At 45.8% G+C, this 25,127-nt stretch overlaps 1 protein-coding gene across 1 annotated transcript in view; it reads right to left on the reverse strand.

Moving 5' to 3' along the window:
* Nucleotides 1–25,127, reverse strand: part of MOV10L1 (Mov10 like RNA helicase 1) — a 317,167-nt gene that overhangs the window by 270,551 nt on the left and 21,489 nt on the right. The window contains exon 2 of the mRNA XM_069764946.1: nt 5,319–5,503. Within this exon, the coding sequence (XP_069621047.1) occupies nt 5,319–5,503 (185 nt within the window). The remainder of the gene's footprint in view (nt 1–5,318; nt 5,504–25,127) is intronic.

Genomic DNA, 25,127 nt, shown 5'->3' on the forward strand with positions numbered 1-25,127 from the left:
GGCAATACTTTATTGAACCACAGCACACAATAGCAAACAGAACAATCCCAACATGGCTGCAATTGCTTGATTACATTGGCGCATATAAAAGATCACTGCGTCTCCACGTATTTCCAGTATGACATGATGTCAGAGCTCCCAGGGTCGCTACTTCATCTGTGGATGCACGCACAGAGAAGAGGTAAAGAAAAGCATAGGAATATGACCAAGAACCGTCCATAGTGTCCATACAAGGTCCAAAGCCAGTTGACAGTTACATGGGCGCATATAAAAGATCACTGCATCTCCACGTATTTCCAGTATGACCTGATGTCAGAGCTCCCAGGGTCGCTACTTCATCTGTTGATGCACGCACAGAGAAGAGGTAACGACAAGCATAGGGATATGACCAAGAACTGTCCCTAGAGTCCATACAAGGTCCAAAGCCAGTTGACACGAGAGTCACCACCTGGCTTATCTGACCATCTCTATGGAACCAGGCGAGCAGCGGGTCCCAAACATATCCATGGTTCAGAGATGGTCTCTGGATCAGATCTGTGTCCTTCCAACCGGAGCCGAAAACCCCTAGGTTGTTTCCTATAGAATCATAGATCAGTGTCCCTCGTGATGGTGCCATGATGAATTGGCTGCAGTCCTTTCTCTTGTCTATTGGGTGGTTTGCAGAATGTCTGGCTGGTAGCTCTGTGTTACTTCAGTCTCCCCCAGGATGTGATCTCTGAGTCTTTTTATACCCAAGGCATGTAAGCTATTTTTAGAGTTACCCAGTGTCCTTTAGGGTACCGTTACACTATACGATTTACCAACGATCACGACCAGCGATACGACCTGGCCGTGATCGTTGGTAAGTCGTTGTGTGGTCGCTGGAGAGCTGTCACACAGACAGCTCTCCAGCGACCAACGATGCTGAGGTCCCCGGGTAACCAGGGTAAACATCGGGTTACTAAGCGCAGGGCCGCGCTTAGTAACCCGATGTTACCCTGGTTACCAGCGTAAAAAAAACCAAACAGTACATACTTACATTCCGGTGTCTGTCCCTTGCCGTCTGCTTCCCGCACTGACTGACTGCCGGCCGTAAAGTGAAAGCACAGCACAGCGCGCTGTGCTCTGCTTTCACTTTACGGCCGGCAGTCAGTCAGTGCGGGAAGCAGACGGCAAGGGACCTGATGGACACTGGAATGTAAGTATGTACTGTTTTTTTTTTACATTTACGATGGTAACCAGGATAAACATCGGGTTACTAAGCGCGGCCCTGCGCTTAGTAACCCGATGTTTACCCTGGTTACAAGCGAACGCATCGCTGGATCGGTGTCACACACACCGATCCAGCGATGACAGCGGGAGATCCAGCGACGAAAGAATGTTCCAAACGATCTGCTACGACGTACGATTCTCAGCAGGGTCCCTGATCGCTGATGCGTGTCAGACACAGCGATATCGTATGGATATTGCTGGAATGTCACGGATCGTACAGTCGTAGCGACAAAAGTGCCACTGTGAGACGGTACCCTTAGTTCAACATCAAGATATGGCAAACAATGGTGATGAGATTACGTAGTACTACTTGACCATTCAATCTATTTGCACAGTCTTTCCTTCTCTGCTTTAGAAGTCACCAAGCTAGTTCTGGAATTCAATGCACAATTAGCACATCAGCACACATCAATAAGCAAAGATAAACACACACTATGTACAAGTCACTATTACAGACTTACACTGCATGTTAAATGGTATCAGTTTGCAAGTCTGTCTTCTTGAACCACCAGACATAAACACTTAAATGCACAAGCCAATATACAAATGAAAAGTCAGTTCTTATTGGTTTGCAAAAAGGTAGCTGTCTGGGTAATTAAGATACAATCTGGTTTCTTCACACCCCATATCTGGGGTTAAACCACTATTTGGGCGCATGGCAGAGCTCGGAAGGGAATGAGCGCCGTTTGACTTTTCAATGCAAAATTGACTGGAATTGAGATAGGATGCCATGTCGCGTTTGGAGAGCCCCTGATGTGCCTAAATACTGACACCCCCCACAAGTGTAACCATTTTGGAAAGTAGACCCCTAAGGAACTTATCTAGATGTGTGGTGAGCACTTTGACCCACCAAGTGCTTCACAGAAGTTTATAATGTAGAGCTGTAAAAATAAAAAATCATTTTTTCACAAAAATAATCTTTTCGTCCCCAATTTTTTATTTTCCCACGGGTAACAGAGGAAATTGGACCCCAAAAGTTGTGCAATTTGTCCTGAGTACGCTGATACCCACATATGTGGGGGTAAACCACTGCTTAGACGCATGGCAGAGCTCGGAAGGGAAGGGGCGCCGTTTGACTTTTCAATGCAAAATTGACAGGAATTGAGATCGGACGCCATGTCGCGTTTGGAGAGCCCCTGATGTGCCTAAATAGTGGAAACCCCCCAATTCTAACTGAAACCCCAAACACACCCCTAACCCTAATCCCAACCATAACCTGTTATGATCTGGTGGCCTAGGAGCAAGCATGAGAAGTACTCTGGAGAAGGTGGTACCTGTACTGACCGCAGACCCTGAACCTAGCACTGCAACAAGAAGTAGCCGTGGGATGTACCCAACACTCCCTAGACACCTCGACACAGCCTAAGGACTAACTTCCCCTAAAGATAGAAACGGGAAAACTATCTTACCTCAGAGAAAATCCCCAAAGGATAGACAGCCCCCACAAATATTGACTGTGAGAGGAGAGGGAAATGACATACGCAGACTGAAATCAGGATTTAGCAAAGGAGGCCATTCTAGCTAAAAAGAAAGAATAGGACAGAGTACTATGCGGTCAGTATTAAAACACTAGAAAATATCCACCACAGAAAATACAAAATCTCCACATCTGACTAAAGACATGGAGGGTATATCTGCATCTCCAGAGATCCTGCTTGGCTGAAAAAATCCTTACACAGACAAAGCTGGAAAAGACAAAACATGGAAATACACTGAACCATAAGGCCCACAGCATGTGGACTGCAAAAACAAAGCCAGAACTTATCTTTGTTGAAATGAACAGCAAAACAGGAGAGACCAGGTAGGCATGTGAATCCTCCAAAAACAATGGACAACTGGCACTGACTAAAGAATCAAGCAAGACTATATAGCCCAGTCCAAATTGCAATAAGTGGACACACCTGATAAATGCTGCGATCCAAAGACAGCAGCACTACCACTCATAACCACCGGAGGGAGCCCAAGAGCAGAATTCACAACAATAACCCTAACCACACCCCTAACCCGAACACGCCCCTAACCCTAATCCCAACCATACCCCTAACCCCAACACACCCCTAACCCTAATCCCAACCCTAACCACACCCCTAACTCCGCCACACCCCTAACCCTAATCCCAACCATAACCCTAACCACACCCCTAACCCTAATCCCAACCTTAAATGTAATCCAAACCCTATCCCTAACTTTAGCCCCATCCCTAACCCTAACTTTAGACCTAACCCTAACTTTAGCTAATCGGTGATTATGTACTATCCCGTCGGTGGTCATACGGGCCCATACCACCTCGATGGCATAGTACATCATATGTCAGAAAGGGGTTAAGACCTTCTGGTCGAAACAAACTGGTTTTGCTGACTGCCTGTCCTGTCTATATGTTCCTGAAATAAATTTGAATATTTAGTCCACTCATGGAAGTGCTAGATGTTTTATGACAATTAAAGGAAGGTACAATTTGTGGTGGCTGGTGTACAACACACACAAACTGGCTAATTTATGCAGTAAGTACCGTATATCGAGTATAAGCCGACCCGAGTATAAGCCGAGACCCCTAATTTTGCCACAAAAAACTGGGAAAACTTAATGACTCAAGTATAAGCCTAGGGTGGAAAATGCAGCGGCTACTGGTAAATTTAAAAAATAAAAATAGATACCGTAAAAGTAAAATTAATGGAGATATCAGTAGGTTAAGTGTTTTTGAATATCCATATTAATTCAGGAGCCCCATATAATGCTCCATACAAAATACACTCCATATAATGCTCCATAAAGTTTATGATGGGCCCCATAAGATGCTTCATACAAAATATGCCCCATATAATGCTCCATAAAGTTTATGATGGGCCCCATAAGATGCTTCATACAAAAGTATGCCCCATATAATGCTGCACAAAGGTTGATTATGGCCCCATAAGATGCTCCATAGAAACATTTGTACCATATAATGCTGCATAAAGGTTGATTATGGCCCCATAAGATGCTCCATAGAAACATTTGCCCCATATAATGCTGCATAAAGGTTGATTATGGCCCCATAAGATGCTCCATAGAATATTATGCCCCATATGCTGCTGCTGTGATTAAAAAAAAAAAATGACATACTCCCCTCTCGTCGCTCACCTGTCCCCGTTCCACCGCCGCGCGCCACTGTGTCTTCCAGGTCCTCTGGCTGTGACGTTCAGGCAGAGGGCATGTACTAAACACGTCATCGCGCCATCTGACCTGTACATCACAGCCAGAGGTTGCGGAAGACGGAGCCCGGTGGTGGAACGGGGACAGGTGAATATCGCGCAATGTTCACCCTATCCTGTCATACTCACCCTCCCGGCACGGTCCCTAGCAGCTTCTCCGATGCGATGGTCTCCGGGCGTTGGCAGCTTGTTCCGGTGTTCAGCGGTCACTGGTACCGCTCATTAAAGTAATGAATATGCGCTCCATCCCTATGGGAGTGGAGACACGTCCATATTCATTACTTTAATGAGCGGTACCACGTGACCGCTGAACACAGGAAGAGCTGCCGGCGCCCGGAGATCATCGCGCCGGGAGGGTGAGTATGATGTGACAGCTGCATCTCCCCCTCCGACCCCCTGGGACAACGACTCGAGTATAAGCCTAAAAAAACGGGCTGAAAATCTCAGCGTATACGCGAGTATATACAGTACCTCAAAGTACTTTTGGCATAATTTCCATACAAATGTCATATATTCAATGCTTGCACGTATATTCTTGCACAGAGAGCTGCTGTATTCTTTGGTTTGTATATTATGTAGTCATAGTAACTTGCACCTGTTCACATTTGCTTCAGTCTGTAAGGAGGTGCTATTAAGTTTTTTTTCTTTGCAATATTATATAAGGATTCCATCAGTGAATAGATATCTGAACTTTTCAGCTTATTTCAGGGCACCATTATGGTGCTGTGGCAGAAACAAGCCTTCTGAATGCTGAAATATCAAACACCAGCTTATTGCTCAATATTTACTCCTTACTTTTTAAGACAGATAAGTTAGGTACGTCTGAATAGTCAACCCTTGACAGATCCTCTTCTAGAAAACATGTAAAAAAAATACCTTTATTGCTTTCCATCCTCCAGATGTCTTATCCTCTTGATAGGAAACAGTTACTTTTTGTCCAACATTTAAAGGCTCTCGACAAATTACGACATCAGGTGTGAAATAGATCTGGTCATTTATCATTCCATAGTCATTGCAAAAGCGAGTAACCACTCCTTCCACATCCATTATGGTTTCATAGTCTGCATGAAAATGCATAAAATATTTTAGGGGCAACATTAGCTAGGAAAAAAACAATTTAACATGGAAAACGCCCTAATTTCTCACAATGTGGTAAACAGTTGTCCTAAGATTTACTCACTTAACCAACTACAGTACATAGCTGTCTGGAATATTCAGTTTCTGTGATTAGAGTAAAAGATTATTTCATGTTCAGCTCACCAATTGGTTAAATGGACCCGGTCACGTCATTTCAGGAATCTAAACTGTCCCTAGCGCGTTGCTAGTGATTTAATGTGCATCACTAACCCGTTTTTTTCATTAAAAAATTGTAATGATGTCCAAAGAGCACTTGTATATATATGGTACTTGCTCACTTTGTCATAGGGGTGTACTTCATATTCTGTTAACTCGCAGGCGTCGCTGCCACTCACTTTGATTGAATTCCCTGGCTGCGCCAACGTCACTGAAATCCCGCACTTGCGCAGTGTAGCACTTGAAGCCGCCTTTGCGCAGTGTCCAGCCGTACTTACAGTGTCAAGCATGGAGCTCCCCACTCAACACTATGCAAACGTGGGATTCCAGTGATCGATATCGTAAAATCACTGCTTTATACACGCTTCTCAAAAAAATAAGGAGAACACTAAAATGCCACATCCTAAATATCACTGAATTAAGTATTCCAGGTACAACTGTTTATTCATTACATAGTGTAATGCGCAGAGAACAATAAAATATAAAAATGATCAATGTAAATTGAAATTAATATCCTACGGAGGTCTGGATTTGGAATTATTCTCAAAATCAATGTGGAAAATCAAATTACAGGCTAATCCAACTTCATTGGAAATACCTCAAAACTAGGAAATGATGCTCAGTAGTGTGTGTGTCCTTAACGTGCCTGTATGACCCCCCTACAATGCCTGGGCATGTTACTTATGAGGTTGCGGATGTTCTCCTAAGGGATCTCCTCTCAGACCTGGATTAGAGCATCCGCCAACTCCTGGACAGTCTGTCGTGCAACGTGACATTGGTGGATGGTGCGAGACATGATGTCCCAGATGTGCTCAATTGGATTCAGGTCTGGGGAAAGGGCGGGCCAGTCCATAGCTTCAATGCCTTCATCATGCAGGTACTGCTGACACACTTCAGCCACATGAGGCCTAGCATTGTCATGCATCAGGAGCCCAGTGCCCCTGCATATAGTTTCACAATCGATCTGAGGATCTCATCCTGGTACCTAATGTCAGAGTACATCTGGCTAGCACATGGAGGGCTGTGTGGACCTCCAAAGAAAGGCCACCCCATACCATTACTGACCCACTGCCAAATCGGTCATGCTGATAGATTTTGCAGGCAACAGAACGTTCTCCACGACGTCTACAGACTCTGTCACGTCTGTCACATGCTCAGTGTGATACCGATCTCTTCCGTGAAGAGCACAAGGCACCAATATCAAATCTGTCAATCTTGGTGTTCTCTGGCAAATGCCAATCACCCTGCACGTTGTTGGGCTGTAAGCACAACACTTACATGTGGACGTTGGGCTCTCATACCACCCCTCATGGAGTCTGTTTCTGACAGTTTCAGCAGACACATGGATGTTAGTTGCCTAATGGATGTAATTTTGCAGGACTCTCGCACTGTTCTTCCTTGCACAAAGTCTGCGGTATGCGTTTCTCCGTGCGCAGGCGCAGAGACTTCAGGTTCACCTGCGTCTCACATGCGTTCCACCTAGATCCACCAGTGAGTACCAGTGTTCCCGATTCATATGCGTCTTGGGTGTATTCAACCAAGTACGCAGGTACAAGAGCCTCTCGCTGAAACTGGATACAGGCCCCACTTTATCTGTTAATACCCATATGCAAACGTCGGTACCTTTCTTCATAGCCTCAGACAGATAGATACAGTGGGGCAAAAAAGTATTTAGTCAGTCAGCAATAGTGCAAGTTCCACCACTTAAAAAGATGAGAGGCGTCTGTAATTTACATCATAGGTAGACCTCAACTATGGGAGACAAACTGAGAAAAAAAAATCCAGAAAATCACATTGTCTGTTTTTTTATCATTTTATTTGCATATTATGGTGGAAAATAAGTATTTGGTCAGAAACAAAATTTCATCTCAATACTTTGTAATATATCCTTTGTTGGCAATGACAGAGGTCAAACGTTTTCTGTAAGTCTTCACAAGGTTGCCACACACTGTTGTTGGTATGTTGGCCCATTCCTCCATGCAGATCTCCTCTAGAGCGGTGATGTTTTTGGCTTTTCGCTTGGCAACACGGACTTTCAACTCCCTCCATAGGTTTTCTATAGGGTTGAGATCTGGAGACTGGCTAGGCCACTCCAGGAGCTTGAAATGCTTCTTACGAAGCCACTCCTTCGTTGCCCTGGCGGTGTGCTTTGGATCATTGTCATGTTGAAAGACCCAGCCACGTTTCATCTTCAATGCCCTTGCTGATGGAAGGAGGTTTGCACTCAAAATCTCACGATACATGGCCCCATTCATTCTTTCATGCACCCGGATCAGTCGTCCTGGCCCCTTTGCAGAGAAACAGCCCCAAAGCATGATGTTTCCACCACCATGCTTTACAGTAGGTATGGTGTTTGATGGATGCAACTCAGTATTCTTTTTCCTCCAAACACGACAAGTTGTGTTTCTACCAAACAGTTCCAGTTTGGTTTCATCAGACCATAGGACATTCTCCCAAAACTCCTCTGGATCATCCAAATGCTCTCTAGCAAACTTCAGACGGGCCCGGACATGTACTGGCTTAAGCAGTGGGACACGTCTGGCACTGCAGGATCTGAGTCCATGGTGGCGTAGTGTGTTACTTATGGTAGGCCTTGTTACATTGGTCCCAAGTCTCTGCAGTTCATTCACTAGGTCCCCCCGCGTGGTTCTGGGATTTTTGCTCACCGTTCTTGTGATCATTCTGACCCCACGGGGTGGGATTTTGCGTGGAGCCCCAGATCGAAGGAGATTATCAGTGGTCTTGTATGTCTTCCATTTTCTAATTATTGCTCCCACTGTTGATTTCTTCACTCCAAGCTGGTTGGCTATTGCAGATTCAGTCTTCCCAGCCTGGTGCAGGGCTACAATTTTGTTTCTGGTGTCCTTTGACAGCTCTTTGGTCTTCACCATAGTGGAGTTTGGAGTCAGACTGTTTGAGGGTGTGCACAGGTGTCTTTTTATACTGATAACAAGTTTAAACAGGTGCCATTACTACAGGTAATGAGTGGAGGAAAGAGGAGACTCTTAAAGAAGAAGTTACAGGTCTGTGAGAGCCAGAAATCTTGACTGTTTGTTTCTGACCAAATACTTATTTTCCACCATAATATGCAAATAAAATGATAAAAAAACAGACAATGTGATTTTCTGGATTTTTTTTTCTCAGTTTGTCTCCCATAGTTGAGGTCTACCTATGATGTAAATTACAGACGCCTCTCATCTTTTTAAGTGGTGGAACTTGCACTATTGCTGACTGACTAAATACTTTTTTGCCCCACTGTATATAGCCCAAAGTATTTAGTCCAAATGCTCTAAATCGCCACTCGGACTATAAACTTTCATATGTTATTTAGTTATTTGGCATCATCAAATCATATATAACGTCAGAGTTTACCACCATAACACATTAGCAAAAACCAAATGTTTCATTATTAACCCCTTTACCCTTAAGGGTGGTTTGCACGGTAATGACCAGGCCAATTTTTACAATTCTGACCACTGTCTCTTTATGAGGATATAACTCTGGAACGCTTCAACGGATCCCGGTGATTCTGACACTGTTTTCTCGTGACATATTGTACTTCATGATAGTGGTAAAATTTATTTGATATTACCTGTGTTTATTTGTGAAAAAAACAGAAATTTGGCGGAAATTTAGCAATTTTCCAACTTTGAATTTTTATGCCCTTAAAATCACAGAGATATGTCACACAAAATACTTAACCCCTTTCTACCATTGGATGTACTATTCCATCCATGTGGGGTGGGCCCTACTTCCCAAGGACGGAATAGTATGTCCAGAGCAATCAGCCGCGCTCACGGGGGGAGCGCGGCCGATCGTGGCCGGGTGTCAGCTGACTATAGCAGCTGGCATCCGGCACTATGTGCCAGGAGCAGTCATGGACCGCCCCCGGCACACTGCGATCAAACATGATCCAATGGTATAGGGAAGCATCGCACAGGTAGGGGGCTCCCTGCGTGCTTCCCTGAGACCTTCGGAGCAACGCGATGTGATCGCGCTGCTGCGAGGTTCTCCTACCTCCTCCTCCCTGCAGGCCCGGATCCAAAATGGCCACGGGGCTGCATTCGGGTCCTGCAGAGAGGTGGCTTACCAGCGCCTGCTCAGAGTAAGCGCTGGTAAGCGTCCCTGCTGTGCCTGTGTGATCACTGATCTGACACAGTGCACAGCAAAGTGTCAGATTAGCGCTGTCAATAAAATGTGATGCCACCCCCCCCCCCCAGGGCAAAGGAAAAAAAAAATGTTTTACATGTGTGAAAAAAAATTCCTAAATAAATAATAAAAAAAAAACTGATATTGTCCAATACATTCCTTTATCTAAATAATAAAAAAAACAATAAAGGTACACATATTTAGTATCGCCACGTCCGTAACGACCCGTCCTATAAAACTGTCCCACTAGCTAACCCCTTCAGTGAAGACCGTTAAAAAAAATTAAAAAAAAAAAACAAGGCAAAAAATCATACCTCCAAACAAAAAGGTGGAATAGCACGTGATCAAAAAGACGGATATAAATAACCATGGTACCGCTGAAAACGTCATCTTGTCCCGCAAAAAACGAGCCACCATACAGCATCATCAGCGAAAAAATAAAAAAGTTATAGTCCTCAGAACAAAGCAATGCAAAAATAATTATTTTTTTCTATAAAATAATTTTTATCATACAAAAGCGTCAAAACATAAACAAAATGATATAAATGATGTATCGCTGTAATCGTACTGACCCGATGAATAAAATTGCTTTATCCATTTTACCAAACGCGGAACGGTATAAACAGCCCCCCCAAAAGAAATTCATGAATAGCTGGTTTTTGGTCATTCTGCCAAAAATCGGAATAAAAAGCGATCAAAAAATGCCCGAAAATGTTACCAATAAAAACATCAACTCGTCCCGCAAAAAACAAGACCTCACATGACTCTTTGGGCCAAAATATGGAAAAATTATAGCTCTCAAAATGTGGTAACGCAAAAAATATTTTTTGCAATAAAAAGCGTCTTTTAGTGTGTGATGGCTGCCAGCCATAAAAATCCGATAAAAAACCCACTATAAATTGTAAATCAAACCCCCCTGTATCACCCCCCTTAGCTAGGGAAAAATTAAAAAATGAAAAAAAAAAATTTATTTATTTCCATTTTTCCATTAGGGTTAGGGTTGGGGCTAAGGTTAGGGTTAGGATTACATTTACGGTTGTGAATAGGGTTGGGATTAGGGTTAGGGGTGTGTCAGGGTTAGGGTTTCAGTTATAATTGGGGGGTTTCCACTGTTTAGGCACATCAGGGGCTCTCCAAACGCGACATGGCGTCCGATCTCAATTCCAGCCAATTCTGCGTTGAAAAAGTAAAACAGTGCTCCTTCCCTTCTTTAAACAGGGGTTTACTGCAACATATGGGGTATCATCGTACTCAGGATACATTGGACAACAACTTTTGGGGTCCAATTTCTCTTGTTACCTTTGGGAAAATACAAAACTGGGGGCTAAAAAATAATTTTTGTGGAAAAAAAAAGATTTTTTATTTTCACGGCTTTGCATTATAAACTGTAGTGAAACACTTGGGGGTTCAAAGTTCTCACAACACATCTAGATAAGTTCCTTGGGGGGTCTAGTTTCCAATATGGGGTCACTTGTGGGGGGTTTCTACTGTTTAGGTACATTAGGGGCTCTGCAAATGCAATGTCATGCCTGCAGACCAATCCATCTAAGTCTGCATTTCAAATGGCGCTCCTTCCCTTCCGAGCTCTGCCATGCACCCAAACGGTGGTTCCCCCCCACATATTGGGTATTGGCGTACTCAGGACATATTGGACAACAACTTTTGGGGTCCAATTTCTTCTCTTACCCTTGGGAAAATAAAAAACTGGGGGCTAAAAAATAAGTTTTGTGGGGAAAAAAAAAGATTTTTTATTTTCACGGTTCTGCGTTACAAACTGAAGTGAAACACTTGGGGGTTCAAAGTTCTCACAACACATCTAAGCAAGTTCCTTGGGGGGGTCTAGTTTCCAATATGGGGGGGTTTCTACTGTTTAGGTACATAAGGGGCTCTGCAAACGCAATGTGACGCCTGCAGACCATTCCATCTAAGGCTATGTGCACACGATGCGGATTTTGCTGCGGATCCGCAGCAGTTTCCCATGAGTTTACAGTACAATGTAAACCTATGGGAAACCAAAAACGCTGTGCCCATGCTGCGGAAAAAAACGCGCAGAAACGTAGCGTTTTATTTTCCGCAGCATGTAAATTCTTTGTGCGGAATCCGCAGTGGTTTTACACCTACTCCAATAGAAAACTGCAGATGTAAAACCGCAGCGGAATCCGCAGTAGAATCCGCAATAAATCCGCAGTAAAAACCGCAGCGGTTTTCCAATGCGGATTTATCAAATCCGCTGCGGAAAAATACACAGAGGATCTTTCTACGTGTGCACATAGCCTAAGTCTGCATTCCAAATGGCGCTCCTTCCCTTCCGAGCTCTCCCATGCACCCAAACGGTGGTCCCCCCCCCCATATGGGGCATCAGCGTACTCAGGACAAATTGGACAACAACTTTTGGGGTCCAATTTCTCCTGTTACCCTCGGGAAAATACAAAACTGGGGGCTAAAAAATTATTTTGGGGGGAAATTTATTTTCGCGGCTCTGCGTTATAAACTGTAGTGAAACACTTGGGGGCTCAAAGTTCTCACAACACATCTAGATAAGTTCCTTGGGGGGTCTAGTTTCCAATATGGGGTCACTTGTGGGGGGTTTCTACTGTTTAGGTACATTAGGGGCTCTGCAAACGCAATGTGACACCTGCAGACCATTCCATCTAAGTCTGCATTCCAAACGGCGCTCCTTCCCTTCCGAGCTCTCCCATGCACCCAAACGGTGGTTCCCCCCACATATGGGGTATCAGTGTACTCAGGACAAATTGGACAACAAATTTTGGGGTCGAATTTCTCCTCTCACCCTCGGGAAAATACAAAACTGGGGGCTAAAAAATAAATTTTGTGGGAAAATTTTTTATTTTATTTTCACGGCTCTGCGTTATAAACTGTAGTGAAACACTTGGGGGTTCAAAGTTCTCACAACACATCTAGATGAGTTCCTTAGGGGGGGGTCTACTTTCCAAAATGGTGTCACTTGTGGGGAGTTTCAATTGTTTAGGCACATCAGTGGCTCTCCAAACGCAACATGGCGTCCCATCTCAATTCCAGCCAATTTTACATTGAAAAGTCAAATGGCGCTCCTTCCCTTCCGAGCTCTGCCATGTGCCCAAGCAGTGGTTTACCCCCACATATGGAGTATCAGCGTACTCAGGACAAATTGTACAACAACTTTTGGGGTCCAATTTCTTCTCTTACCCTTGGGAAAAAAAAAATTGGGGGCCAAAAGATCATTTTTGTGAAAAAACATGATTTTTTATTTTTACGGCTCTGCTTTATAAATTTCTGTGAAGCACTTGGTGGGTCAAAGTGCTCACCACACATCTAGATAAGTTCCTTAGGGGGTCTACTTTCCAAAATGGTGTCACTTGTGGGGGGTTTCAATGTTTAGGCACATCAGTGGCTCTCCAAACGCAACATGGCGTGCCATCTCAATTCCTGTCAATTTTGCATTGAAATGTCAAACGGCGCTCCTTCCCTTTTGAGCTCTTCCTTGCACCCAAACAGTGGTTTACCCCCACATATGGAGTATCAGCATACTCAGGACAAATTCTACAACAACTATTGGGGTCCATTTTCTCCTGTTACCCTTGGTAAAAGAAAACAAATTGGAGATGAAGTAAATTTTTTGTGAAAAAAACTTAAATGTTCATTTTTATTTAAGCATTCCAAAAATTCCTTACTTTTTGAATGTGGTTTTGAGCACCTTGAGGGGTGCAGTTTTTAGAATGGTGTCACACTTGGTTATTTTCTATCATGTGGACCCCTAAAAATGACTTCAAATGAGATGTGGTCCCTAAAAAAAAATGGTGTTGTAAAAATGAGAAATTGCTGGTCAAATTTCAACCCTTATAACTCCCTAACAAAAAAAAATTTAGGTTCCAAAATTGTGCTGATGTAAAGTAGACATGTGGGAAATGTTACTTATTAAGTATTTTGTGTGACATATCTCTGTGATTTAATTGCATAAAAATTCAAATTTGGAAAATTGCAAAATTTTCGCCAAATTTCTGTTTTTTTCACAAATTAACCCAGGTAATATCAAATACCACTATCATGAAGTACAATATGTCACGAGAACACAATGTCAGAATCACCGTGATCCGTTGAAGCATTCCAGAATTATAACCTCATAAAAGGGACAGTGGTCAGAATTGTAAAAATTGGCCCGGTCATTAACATGCAAACCACCCTTGGGGGTAAAGGGGTTAATACGGTTACTTTCACACATCAGGTTTTTTCATTCCAGCTGATTACGGCTCATTTGTGAAAAACCAGAACCGGCGAAAATAAAAACCGCAACCGGTTTTTCCCCATTGACTTGTATTAGCGCCGGATTGCGCCGCATGGCCCAGCGTTCCTTCCGTTTTTTTCCGGATCGGCTAAAATTTCAATACCAGCGTCTGGAAAAAACGTCTGCTGTAACGTTTTGTCTGCGGCGAAAAAGCCGGATCCGGCCCTTCCGGCTTTTCGGTACAATGCATGTCCATGGACGCCGGAATGCGCCGGATCCGGAAAAAAAAGGATCCGGCAAAAAGAGGATCCGGCGGCCTGATCCATTTTTTTAATCTGAGCATTCTCAGAACCTATAGGGCTGCCCCCAGGACACATATATAAAACAATGCCATTGAGGCCCTCACTCATTTCCAGCAATACTGCAAGAGAGCCAACACCCTGCCTTCCAGCAAGAGCCTGCGTGCCAGTAAGAGCCTAGCCTGCCTGCCTTCCAGCAAGAGCCTAGCCTGCCTGCCTTCCAGCAAGAGCCTAGCCTTCCAGCTACAGCCTGCCTTCCAGCAAGAGCCTAGCCTGCCTTCCAGCAAGAGCCTGCCTTCCAGCAAGAGCCTGCCTTCAAGAAAGAGCCTAGCCTGCTTGCCAGCTACAGCCTAGCCTGCCTGCAAGAGCCTGCCTGCCTTCCAGCAAGAGCCTAGCCTGCCTGCCTTCCAGCAAGAGCCTAGTCTGCCTTCCAGCAAGAGCCTAGCCTGCCTTCCAGCAAGAGAATGGCCTGCCTGCCTTCCAGCAAGAGCATGGCCTGCCTGCCTTCCAGCAAGAGCCTAGCCTACCTTCCAGCAAGAGCCTAGCCTGCCTTCCAGCAAGAGCCTAGCCTGCCTTCCAGCAAGAGCCTAGCCTGCCTTCCAGCAAGAGCCTAGCCTGCCTTCCAGCAAGAGCCTAGCCTGCCAGCAGCATGTCTTCTTCTGGGAGCCCTCCCTCTCGTCGGCAGCGCACTGAGGTAAATATATGCTTTTATATAATTTTTCGCTCGCTCTCTCTCGTGCTCTAGCTATGTCCAGCTCTCTCTGTCTAGCTATCTCTCTGTCTACATATATATTAACCCCTTAATGACAGCCAATACGTCTTTTAACTGACCTGAGATATAAGAGACTAGCCTCCCCATACAGGTGACAATCCAGTAGCTATTGGCTGTCCACTATAGCTGACAACTTGCTGCATCAGCCACGATCAGTGTTTGCACCGTCCAACTGTTTAACCCCTTAGATGCTGCTGTCAATAGTGACTACATCATTATACATGGTTAACAGAGTGTGGGGGCTTCCTATATAACCAAATTGCTGCCCTCAGATCTTGATTTTGTGGTCCTGATGTTTGCGATGGCAAGTCACGGCCAAATAGCGGCCTTAGAGTCTGATGGCTGTAGTAATCTGTTCAGAAGTTAGAGACATTTAGGTGGTAAAAATGCACATTTTCATTCCTATCATGCCACTTTGCATTAATTCCTGTAAAGCACCTGAAGAGTTAATAAACTTCCTGACTGCAGTTTTCAATATGTCTGGGGGTGCGGTTTTTAAAATGGTATCACGTTTGGGGGTTTCCCAATATATGAGACACCTAAAGTCACTTAAAACATGGATAAGTCCCTAAAAAATAAATTTAGTAAATTTCCTTGAAAAAATGAAAAAATGCTGCTACATTTGTAATCCTCCTAAAATGCTAACAAAATAACATAACATTTTACAAATGATGCTGATGTAAAGCCGACATGTGGGAAATGTTATTTATTAATGGTTTGCTGTGGTATGGCCATCTGAATTCAAGGGATAATCATTCAAAGTTTGAAAATTGCTAATTTTTTTTACATTTTTCTCAAATTTTTGATATTTTTTATAAATAAACACAAAACATATTGACCTAAATTTACCATTACCAGAAAGTATAATGTGTCACGAAAAAACAATCTCAAAATCACTGGGATTGTTGAAGCGTTGCAGAGTTATTACAACATAAAGTGACACTGGTCAGATTTTAAAAATTTGGCTCCGTCACTAAGGGGTTAATGTATTTCACCATCTTTCATTTTTGTAGGAAGCTGCTACTGCAGCAGAAGAGGTGCTTCCGGAAGAAGACCGAAGGGGTGGAGAAAGATCTGGAGCGGGATCACAATTGGTATGTTTCTTTAATGCATCGAGGAACCACAAACCACACACTACACCCAACACATAAAAACAAAATATCCTTACAGAAAGAACAATGCACACAACACATAGAAAGATCATTGGACACATCGCACAACATAAACAGAATGATCATTATAGATATCAAAATGTACACAACACATAAAAAGACTAACTACAAGCACATAATTTTTATGTTATGTTTCTTTTAGAGTTTGGATTCTGGTGCGCCAAGAGGTCCTCCGAGTGGCTCCCAAGGTCGGCGGCTTGAGAGTAGCGGCAGCCGTCATTGTGTAAGCAGCTTTTTTTTTGGTTTTTGGTATTTTCTTTATGTTGTTTTGAATCTAATTTTATACTTTTTGCCATTTTTTTGTAACAGGCTTCACAGCATGCTCCTGATTTGGACGGTGAGTAGGTCGGCCTCAATACTGACCTCCTCATCGATCTGATCCGAGACAGGGAGCCGCTGTAGAACATGGGTGACCGCCGCCATGCTGATGTCAAAGTGACCCGTCGACTCTGGGAGCAAGTATGCCAACAGCTAGTAGAGAACTGGGAGGACCTCGATGTTCGGGCCCGGAATCAAGAATTGTATCTTAACCAATTTGTTTCTCTTTTTTTTTTTTTACAGGTGAGAGGATTGTGAAGCGGTGGCGGTCTATCAGGGTTCAACAAAGAGATGCGGGCCCCGAGTGGTTCTGGAGGACACAGGAGCAGATACAAATATGCCCAAGCCCTGTCTTTCTTCAGGTCAACGATGGTGACCCGAAGGTAAATATTACCCACTAGGGTTGAGCGACTTTTACTTTTTTAGGGTCGAGTCGGGTTTCGCAAAACCCGACTATCTCAAAAGTCGAGTCGAGTGAAATCGGCCGATTATGGCGAAAAGTCGGGGATCGACCGAAACACGAAACCCAATGCAAAGTCAATGGGAAATCTATTTTTTTTCTGCAAAGTCAATGGGAAACTTCTCCTTCTCCCTCTCTCTTTCCCCTCCGTCCCTGAACAGAAAAGCTGGTGTTACACATTGCAAATCGCTACAGCGCACAAGCGAGAAGATGGCAATAAGCATCCACGCCCCTAAGACCTATGTCATCACTCTGCCCACGCTCCTTCATTGGCTGAAAAAATGGCGCCAAACGCGTCATACGAAACACGACTTTGGCGCGAAGATCGCCGACCGCATGGCCAATCCCACACTAGGTTCGGGTCGGGTTTCATGAAACCCGACTTTGCCAAAAGTCGGCGACTTTTGAATTTGTCCGATCCGTTTCGCTCAAGCCTACCCACCACGTGTAATAGCCAATGTTTTACATGTCTAACCCGCTTTTGCTGTTTCAGCAAGGGCCATGCAGTATCAGTATATTAATTATATTTTTTTTCTTTGTTCCACAGCACTGTCGGGAGCCTGCAGCTGCGTTGAACCCTTCTGGGGCAATCCCTCAGGAGTCTGCCACCGAGTGACACTTCGACAGTCCCGGCCCTTCTGCACCTTCCCACTCTGCACATTCGCAGCCTTCCAACCCATCTAATCCCTCGGTCCCATCCACCAGCGCTGGAGCATCCTGGCCGGTTCTATTGCATGAATCTGCTGGTGAGGATATAGCATTTCCTGTACCCCACCCCTCTGCTGCTGCCACCTCTAGTACACCTGTGGCTTTGGGGCGCCAGCGGCAGAGGGGTCAGGTACAGAGCTATGCGCCCGAGTTCTTGCACCTGAACGCATCCTTCCAGAACTGTCTCAAAGTTTTGTCTGAGCAAATGGCTGCAGGTTTCAATTTAATAAATAAAAGCATACTCGAGTTGCATACAGTTCTGCTAACGATGCATTCAGAGGCAAGTCAGTCACCAAACCACACTCCGGTCGGTACTCGAGCAAATGGAGAAGCTATCTATTGATCAGCAGATGCAAGTAATGGAAGCCTGCCAGTCTACTCTAGCGCTCATTGCCTCCAAAGCCACCACACTTGCCACCCCTCCTGCACCTGCCCCCCCCTTCAGCCACTGTCCCTCACTACCACTACCATCCTCCTGACCTGTACCAGCAACCTGCCTGTGCCCCGTCCCACCAACCTCACCATTACCAGCATCCTGTCCCACCATCCAGACAACTACCAGCGTCCCGCCCGCGCCCCTTCCCACCATCCAGACCCGTATGAACATCCCTCCCCATACCAGTTCCCAACAACATCTTCCGCGCCTCCTCTCCCTGCCCACTATCACTAGCCTCCTTTACCCATCATGTCCCAACCCCCTTCTCCACCCATCACCGCTTCTGCCTCCCAAACCATCAGCTACACCCCTCCATCATACCAAATTCCTAACCCAACTCCCAGTTTCCTGTCCACCCATTCACTTGCTTTCTCCACCCCTTCACCACTACCTATTGATCCTTTCCCATCACCACCACATTACTCTCTCCACACTCCCACTGTCGAAGTGTCCCTATCTGACAGCCCCTCCAGCACTATCTCCACCCAGACGTATTCAAACCTCTAAGTTTTGGCGCAGCCAAATAAAGTTTATTTTTGTGTTGCCAAAGAGAAGTTTATTTTTGTTTTGTTAAAAAAAGTTGTAATAAAACTGAGTTTTTAAAGCAAATTTGTATTTTTTTATAAGGTATAGTTAACACTTGGGTTAAAGGTTTATTGGTAGAGGTAAAATACTTTGGGTAGAACCCAAACAGGTACACAACTTGGGTAAAAGAAGGTAAAATACTTTGGGTAGAACCCAAACAGGTACACAACTTGGGTAAAAGGTAAAATACGGTTACAAGGTCAAAGAAAAATTGTTCAAACTCTCTCATCCTGCCAGTTTATTCTTCCTTCCGGTGACAAAGTATTCTGCAAATTGGTCCCTAATTTGGGAAACTGTCACAGAACTTCTATACGTAATGTGGTTATAATCAGCCAAGGTGGTTTCTTGAGAGTGGTCCTCAATGGAAATCTGTTCCTTGGATATCACATAATTGTGCAGGACAACACAAGCGTTCACCACCTCGTCAACAGTGTCTGTATTCAAGTTTATACATGTCAGTAGAACTCTCCATTTGGTGGTCAAAATCCCAAAAGCGCACTCCACCATTCTCCGTGCACGTGTGAGGCGGTAGTTAAAAATTCTTTTAGTTTGGGTTAATCCTCGGCTGGAGTAGGGCTTCAGCAGATGTTCTGACAGCAGGAAGGCTTCATCCCCAACACAAACAAAAGACATTGGTGGGCCAGAGTTTTGAGGCAGTGGTCTCGGGAGGGGGGGGGGGGGGAATAGAAAGGTGTTTCCATACAAAGGACGCACCACTGCAGACAGTTTGAAAACTTGGGAATCATTTGAGCGGCCTTACGCCCCAATATCCACCGCTACAAATTTGTACTCTGCATCGGCAATGGCCATCAGCACAATGGAAAAGTACTTTTTATAGTTAAAATATTCTGATCCCGAACCAGCCGGTTTCACGATACGGATGTTTCCCGTCCACCGCGCCCAAGCAATTGGGAAACTGACACACTTGCTGGAATTTCTCGGCTACTTCCAACCAAATCTCCATTGTGGGATGTGGTATAAATTCATCGTGCAAAGAGTCCAACAGTGCATGGCAAGTGTGCTTTACAATTCCAGAGATGGTGGAAATTCCCAGTCTGAACTGGAAATGTAGTGACGAAAGGGATTCTCCAGTAGCAAGGAATCTGTGAACAAAAGCAAGGCAGAAATTACTACAAAATCAAATTACAATCAATTAAAGTGTACTACAGGAGTACATATAATAAAAATGACTTACCGAAGAGTGACTATCAGACACTCGGCCAGTGAACTAGAGAATCGGCAATACGTATCACTCCTTTGGATGAGATGTTCAATTCGGTCCACCAATAGATCAAAGTTCTCCGCTTTCATCCGCACATATGAGAAAAATTTCTCTGGGTTTCCTCGTAGCTCCATTTGCAGTGTAGAAAACACCCCACGTGTCATTCTCTGTGCGGTGATGGGGTGGATCCACAAATGGCGTCGGCGTAGACGCATGATGCATTGTCTCTCTCGCTCCTTCTCCAGATCAATTGCTTTCAAGCGATTCGCCTCCACAATGAAATCCACGTTGTTCTGCAGAATCTTCGCAATAATGACATCCATCTTTCTCTCCAAACACTTGCTCCTCTCCAACCTGTGACTGATGGGCTGTAGGAAGACTGTATATATAGTTTTGAGGGGGCCAATCACATTTTTGAGCCTCCCAGGGGCGTTCTTAAAAAACGGATCCGTCAAAAACCGGATGGAAAAACAGACTAAACGGATGCCAACCGGATGGGACGGATCCGGTTTCTCGGCTGAAAACCGGATCCGTCCCATCCGGTTTTTACAAATTACACCGGATCCGGCACTGCGGCGCGACGCCGGAATCGGCATGCCGCAAAAAAAATGATGTGTGAAACAAGCCTAAGTAACATTTCCCACATGTCTACTTTACATCAGCACAATTTTGGAACCAAAATTTTTTTTTTGTTAGGGAGTTATAAGGGTTAAAAGTTGACCAGCAATTTCTCGTTTTTACAACACCATTTTTTTTTTTAGGGACCACATCACATTTGAAGTCATTTTGAGGGGTCTATATGATAGAAAATACCCAAGTGTGACACCATTCCAAAAACTACACCCCTCAAGGTGCTCAAAACCACGTTCAAGAAGTTTATTAACCCTTCAGGTGTTTCACAGGAATTTTTGGAATGTTTAAAAAAAAAAAGAAAATTTAACTTTTCTCACAAAAAATTTACTTCAGCTCTAATTTGTTTTATTCTACCAAGGTAACAGGAGAAAATGGACCCCAAAGGTTGTTGTAGAATTTGTCCTGAGTACGCCGATACCCCATATGTGGAGGTAAACCACTGTTTCGGCGCATGGCAGAGCTTGGAAGAGAAGGAGCGCCTTTTGACTTTTCAATGCAAAATTGACTGGAATTGAGATGGGACGCCATGTTGCGTTTGGAAAGCCCCTGATGTGCCTAAACATTGAAACCCCCCACAAGTGACACCATTTTGGAAAGTAGACCCCTAAGGAACTAATCTGAGCAGGCGCTGGTAAGCCACCTCCCTGCAGGACCCGGAAGCAGCCCCGCGGCAATTTTGGATTTGGGGCCTGCAGGGAGAAAAATGTAGGAGACCCTCGGAGCAACACGATCACATCGCGTTGCTCCGAGGGTCTCAGGGAAGCTCGCAGGGAGCCCCCTCCCTGCGGGATGCTTCCCTATACCGCCTGAACACTGCAATCATGTTTGATCGCCGTGTTCCGGGGGTTAATGTGCCAGGAGCGCGGTCCGTGACCGCTACTGGCACATAGTGCTGGATGTCAGCTGCGATAGTCCAACCGTGAGCGCGGCCGATCGCATATGACGTACTATCCCGTCTGTGGTCATACGGGCCCACCCCACCTCGACGGGATAGTACGTCGTATGTCAGAAAGGGGATAAAATTTTCGGACCACACAACAAAATCACACATTTAGGGCAGAAAAATAATCTCAAGTATATATCCCGAAACACAAATCAATATACGGCAAGTTCCCTCATGATTGGGGAATATGATCATAGGTAAATGACCCATTATGGTCGATAAACAGAGGCAGGGTTAAAAAGGGGTTCCAACATCCATAATGGCAGGGAAATCACAGAACGCAACCAAAGTTCATTTGCTCATTCAGACCCACAGGAGACACAGTGTACAACCTGCGGATCCACCTGAGTTCCTTTTGAAAAATCCTTTTATCCAAATTCCCACCCCTAGTAGATGGAGAAATAACTTCAATAACTTTGAACAAAAAGGATTAGAGATCACTCCAGTGCACCACACGTACATAACTAGAGATGGGGGTCTCCCTGGCATGCCTAATGTCCCCGACGTATTTCCAGAGGCTGTTACTGTGCCCCTAACTGGCAGTCGGCCCCAATGCAGAGCCAGTCCCAGTCAGGTCCGGGGGTGCAGTTACAGCCGCTCTCTGTATGCTCACAGCGTGACTGAACCCGCGCCGCAGGCACCCAGTGACTGAAACCGGAGCTCTGCAGGGGGGATAAAGTTCATTTTCTCCCTGCAGCGTTTGGGTAAGTGTGTGTGCCGCACAAGTTAGTAATGCTATTACCCTGCACATTATCCCCGTATCTGCAGGGTAATAGTGTTTTTTTCTGGTGACAGATTCTCTTTAACATCAGCAACCAAACTGTGCACCAGGAGCTTCAAGACATGGATTTCGGACAATACGCTTCCAGTTTTGTGGGAGAAATTTCAGGAAGGCCATATTCTGCTTGAGCATGATTGTGCCCCAGTGCAGAAAACAAGGTCCATAAAGACATGGTTGGGTGAACGTGACTGTCCGCACAAAGCCCTGACCTCAAGCCAATGGACCACCTTTAGAGATCAGTGGTGGGCATACCATGGTGCTGGCGGTTAGGGCCCACTGCCACCTCCAGCAGCTTATGTTCCACACTGATGAGCTACTTACTGGTTTGTAAAGGGCTCACGAAAGCTCTTAGTTTATGTGCACACATTGCGGATTCCATTGCGAATTTTGCAATGTGGGTTTTCTGCGGATTTTGTTTAGAATTTGTGTGGATTTCGCCTGCGTTTTTACACCGGTGGATTCCTATAATGGAATAGGTGTAAAGTGCTGCGGAATCCACACAAAGAATTGATATGCTGCGGAAAATAACCCACAGCGTTTCTGCGTGGAATTTTCCGCAGCATGTGCACAGCGGATTTGGTTTTCCATAGGTTTACATGGTATTGTACACCGCATGGAAAACTGCTGCGGATTCGCAGGGCCAAATCCGCTGTAGAACCGCAGCCAAATCTGCAACGTGTGCACATAGCCTTACAGCTGCAAAATGGGCACCATCTCTATATTAAAGGGGTAGTCTCAGGTTTGGAAGTTATCTATAGGACACAATAGGATTATTGGGGGTCCAAGCACAGGGAGCCCCACCCATCTTACGGACGTGATGAAGAACAGCTGAACACAGCTATCTCGGGCAGTCCCATAAGGGTATGTGAACACGTAGGTTGTATCTCTGCGGATTTTTCCACACCGGTTTATGTAAATCAGCGTGTGCACATAGCCCAAGGCTGCCATCACACTAGCAGTATTTGGTCAGTATTTTACATCAGTATGTGTAAGCCAAAACCAGGAGTGGAACAATTACAGGAAAAGTATAATAGAAACATATGCACCACTTCTGCATTATCACCCACTCCTGGTTTCCTGGTTTTGGCTACAAATACTGAGGTAAAATACTGACCAAATACTGCTAGTGTGACGGCAGCCTAAGGCTACTTTCACACCAGCGTCGGCCCATCGCAGTGCATCGGGCCGACGCATCCTGTCTCAACGGGGGCAGTGGATGCATTATTACAACGCATCCGCTGCCCCATTAAGAGTTGCGGCGAGGAGGGGGCGGAGTTCCGGCCACGCATGTGCGGTCGGAAATGGCGGACACAACGCACCAAAAAATGTTACAAGCAACGTTTTTTGGTGCCGACGGTCCGACGCAACCATCGCACGACGGTTGCGATGTGTGGCAATGCGTCGCTAATACAAGCCTATGGAGAAAAAACGCATCCTGCAGACAATTTTGCAAAATGCGTTTTTTCTGCAAAACGATGCATTGCGACGGAGGCCAAACGACGCTAGTGTGAAAGTAGCCTAAGAGTGAATGGAACAGCAGAGCACATTAGCAACCATCGCTCCTCAGGTGGGTCTCAGCGGTGGGAAAGTCATTCCCTATCCCAAACATAAGGACAACCCTTTAATAAACATGGCTGGAGGCGGGGACGGTATAAAACCTCCAGTGGGTGTAGTGGAGGGGTCCCAATACTTTGTCCACATGGGTTTGCTCACCCAGGACTGACCCACTGTGGAACAACTGCATCAAAAACTGCGCCAAACTGGCTTTACTGCAAAAACCGCATTGGATTCCCGTGAGGCCCCGCGCTCGGCATGCAGCATCAGCAGAAAGAGCCGCGGGGCTTCTACAAGCCAGGTCACACCGTGCGGCGGCGGCGGCACACTGCGTCCTGTGCACGCTCTGCAGGGACCCCGGGTGGGGGAGGCCGGCGGTTATACTGAGGTGCAGTGCGGGTTACATCACGGCACAACTCCGCGGTTATGCTGGGAACTCGCACACAACATGGCGCAAGGGTGGATTTCTAGGTGACGTTGGCTCTCACCCTGGCTCGGTCTCCTCCGGTCATCACTAGTGTCCGCTGCCCTCCAGAAGAAGGAGGCCGCGCTCTTCATCAGGCTCAGCATGGCTGCCAGGCTGCAGAGTCAGGAAGCTCCGGCCACTGCCTGCAACACAGCGATCACGTGGTAGACAGTCTACTGATACAATGACGTCACCCACAAGCGGTAGTTCGGCCGCCGAGGGGTAATGCTGCGCGCCTGCAGTGAGTGTAGTGTACGGGATGGGCTGCTCAGTGCGCGGAGGAGTGCGGCCCGTGCTCAGTGCGCGGAGGAGTGCGGCCCGTGCTCAGTGCGCGGAGGAGTCCGGCCTGTGCTCAGTGCGCGGAGGAGTGCGGCCTGTGCTCAGTGCGCGGAGGAGTGCGGCCTGTGCTCAGTGCGCGGAGGAGTGCGGCCCGTGCTCAGTGCGCGGAGGAGTGCGGCCCGTGCTCAGTGCGCGGAGGAGTCCGGCCTGTGCTCAGTGCGCGGAGGAGTGCGGCCTGTGCTCAGTGCGCGGAGGAGTGCGGCCTGTGCTCAGTGCGCGGAGGAGTGCGGCCCGTGCTCAGTGCGCGGAGGAGTGCGGCCCGTGCTCAGTGCGCGGAGGAGTGCGGCCCGTGCTCAGTGCGCGGAGGAGTGCGGCCTGTGCTCAGTGCGCGGA

The sequence above is a fragment of the Ranitomeya imitator genome, chromosome 4 (assembly GCF_032444005.1).
Source record: "Ranitomeya imitator isolate aRanImi1 chromosome 4, aRanImi1.pri, whole genome shotgun sequence".
Taxonomy (NCBI): domain Eukaryota; kingdom Metazoa; phylum Chordata; class Amphibia; order Anura; family Dendrobatidae; genus Ranitomeya; species Ranitomeya imitator.